Below are 3,156 nucleotides of genomic sequence, written 5' to 3'. Positions count from 1 at the left end.
CTAACTCATTAGTCACATTGCTTGCAAGGCTTATAGTGATGTGCATTAGCGAGAGGGCCCAGAGATACCGCTCCGATATACGGAGTGACAAATCCTAATCTTGATCTATGCCAACTCAACAAACACCATCGGAGACACCTGTAGAGCATCTTTATAATCACCCAGTTACGTTGTGATGTTTGATAGCACACAAGGTGTTCCTCCGGTATTCGGGAGTTGCATAATCTCATAGTCAGAGGAACATGTATAAGTTATGAAGAAAGTAGTAGCAATAAAACTGAATGATCATTATGCTAAGCTAACGGATGGGTCTTATCCATCACATCATTCTCTAATGATATGATCCCGTTCATCAAATGACAACACATGTCCATGGCTAGAAAACTTAACCATCTTTGATTAACGAGCTAGTCAAGTAGAGGCATACTAGGGACACTCCGTTTGTCTATGTATTCACACATGTACTAAGTTACCGGTTAATACAATTCTAGCATGAATAATAAACATTTATCATGATATAAGGAAATATAAATAACAACTTTATTATTGCCTTTAGGGCATATTTCCTTCAAGGCATCACAACAACTATACATCAGTGCCCGACCACGTGAGTCGATCACTTCGGTTTGTAAGCAACATATATCAAAACTAGTGTGTAACACTCTGAAATTTTAACCACTTATTTAAGTGAGAAGATAACAACACTATACAAAGTTACAATATTTCCAGGCACAATTTATGATTGATAATATAATTAAAAGAAAACAGAAATTAACTACGCAGGAGTATATGCTTGATATACACTCCACTTGGTTGGAGTTAAGAAAGCACCGCACATGTTGCTGGCATTGATCACCGCACCGCCTGATCAGTACATATGCCGGTGGAAATTAATACTTGACTAGTCATAGATCCTAACTTTGCTTTCAACGATGCATGGCATGGTAGATGCGTAGATCGGCCGTACTCAAAATTTACTCCATATCGTGTCCATGTCCGTCCCTCTTTTGTGTTTGACAACGACGGCCTACCTACTCACCACTGGCCATTCTTCCAGATCTGCACACTACACTGTGGACTGTGGTAGCTCGCACACAGGTTCCATACGTTCACACGCGAAGAAATTCACGTCGGAATTATTTGCAGAAGCTTCTGCTCATACTAATGTAGTAGATGTGAGCACTTTTCGAAAGTAAAAATGTAGATGTGAACAAAGAAGCGTCACATGCGTGCAGTGCACCGATCGATCCATGATCCATCGTACGGTCCCCAGCGCCCAACCACCGGCATGCGCATGCATGCATCAATGCATGCCCCACTGGCTACGCACGGCGTACGCGCATGGACACGTGCATGCACGCACCACCGTCCGTCCGCCACCCTGCAATGCAATACCGCAACACCTATCTTCTTCTCCCTAGCCATCTCTCGCCCGCCGGCTATTTATACCCCGCTCCACGGAGTTCCATCTCCACCACCACCACACAAGCTAATCAAGCTCTCAGCTCCTTCCCAGCTCCACGGTTTCCAGCAAGCAAACCGAAGCACTAGATCCTCGATGGCTCGCGTGGCACTGGTCGCCGTGTTCGCCGTGCTCGCGGCACTGGCGGTGGCGGAGATGGCGTCCGGGGCGGTGACCTGCGGCGACGTGACGTCCGCCGTCGCGCCGTGCATGTCCTACGCGAGGGGGCAAGCGTCGGCACCCTCGGGGGCGTGCTGCAGCGGGGTGAGGACCCTGAACGCCAAGGCGTCCACCCCGGCCGACCGGAAGGCGGCGTGCAACTGCCTCAAGAACCTGGCGGGGTCGGGCATCAGCATGGGTAACGCCGCCAACATCCCCGGCAAATGCGGCGTCTCCGTCTCTTTCCCCATCAACACCAAAACCAACTGCAACAAGTACATCCTCAAATCCTAACTTGAAATATTATATTTTAAGTACTCATTAGCCATTTTATCTTAGTTCGTAAGTACTATAAATAGTACGACTAATCGTTGAGCTTTTGTGTCTGTGTGTTTGCAGCCTTCACTAAGTTATCTACCAGCATCATCATCACACCAGGCTAGCTAGCCCACTCGGTGTCTACTGTTGCTGCTCTCTGCGTGTGTTCGTTGTTGTTTTCTCCATGTGTTCGACCTCCATCTGTTGCCGTTAATACAGATCGAGCAGATTACTGATCGAATCATCAATAAAATAATGTGTTGAGCTTAAGTTTTATGACATTCGCTGTTATCTATAATGATTATAAACTACTCCATCTGTAAAGAAATATGAGAGTGTTTAGATCACTATTTGCTCTTATATTTCCTTGTGGAGGGAGTAGTTTCTTGCCCGCATGTTGCTGCTGGAAATTAGCAAGTTTTATTAATGTCTTTGATACCAACATGGCACATTTGTAAATTTTTCCTAAATGCAAGGGAAAAAAACTTGACGATGTCAATTTGCCGAATCCAGTGATGATTTTCTGACCAGCAAAGACAACATAACTAACTTACATATGATTCTTATACGAGACCAAATGAAGATGTGTGGTGCTCATCCCCTCCAAAGTAACAACAATCTGCAACATGGGAAATACTATCAAAAGCTTCTACAACGGTACAACAACCAGACAAGAGCAGCGGCACCACTCCCCATATACCTACACAAAATCGACCAACTTTCAAGATTTTCAAAAGCCCCCTTCAGTTTCCCATCCAAAGAGGTGGAAATTGTTGAGCATTTAATGTACTTGGGCCAAGGATGATCCACGAGATTAGAGGTCGTCGAACACAAAATCTTCATGAAAAAGCCTGAGAAGCACTCCAAGAAGGCACAAAAGAACATACCAACAAAAGCAGAAGATACAATAATACAAGCTCATCAAATCCTCATGAATGCATCTGCAAGAACATAAACCCAAAACCTATAAGACCAAACCCGCGGAGACACAATATCTATCATTAATTCTATGGTGATGTTTAGTAAGGCGCCGGCGCATCAAAGGAAGAACCAGAGCGCTTTTATTCTCAACATTATTGCACCCTCTGGGTGAATATCGCCGACAACGACCATAAAGTCTATACTACCGTAAACTTCTGAACATTCCAAGGAGGACCCAAGGTCCCCCCACCCCACCCTGCCTTCTGGCGCATGGCTAGAGGTGAGGGAACCCGTGA

The 3,156-nt window shown here is 45.3% G+C and overlaps 1 protein-coding gene across 1 annotated transcript; it reads left to right on the top strand.

Moving 5' to 3' along the window:
* Positions 1 to 1,462: 1,462 nt before the first annotated feature.
* Positions 1,463 to 2,220, top strand: LOC119356580 (non-specific lipid-transfer protein 3-like). Its single transcript, XM_037623556.1, has 2 exons — positions 1,463 to 1,896; positions 2,021 to 2,220. Exons 1-2 carry the CDS (start codon positions 1,559 to 1,561, stop codon positions 2,028 to 2,030), a joined length of 348 nt encoding a protein of 115 aa, XP_037479453.1. The 5' UTR covers positions 1,463 to 1,558; the 3' UTR covers positions 2,031 to 2,220.
* Positions 2,221 to 3,156: the final 936 nt, after the last annotated feature.

This window comes from Triticum dicoccoides, chromosome 2A, assembly GCF_002162155.2.
Source record: "Triticum dicoccoides isolate Atlit2015 ecotype Zavitan chromosome 2A, WEW_v2.0, whole genome shotgun sequence".
NCBI classification, from domain to species: Eukaryota; Viridiplantae; Streptophyta; class Magnoliopsida; order Poales; family Poaceae; genus Triticum; species Triticum dicoccoides.
Note: the sequence above shows the minus strand (reverse complement) of the source record. Positions and strands in the feature narration are given on the sequence as shown.

Bases quoted from the DNA above. Each gene is read 5' to 3' on its own strand.
- LOC119356580 (XM_037623556.1), top strand. From the start codon at position 1,559: ATGGCTCGCGTGGCACTGGTCGCCGTGTTCGCCGTGCTCGCGGCACTG.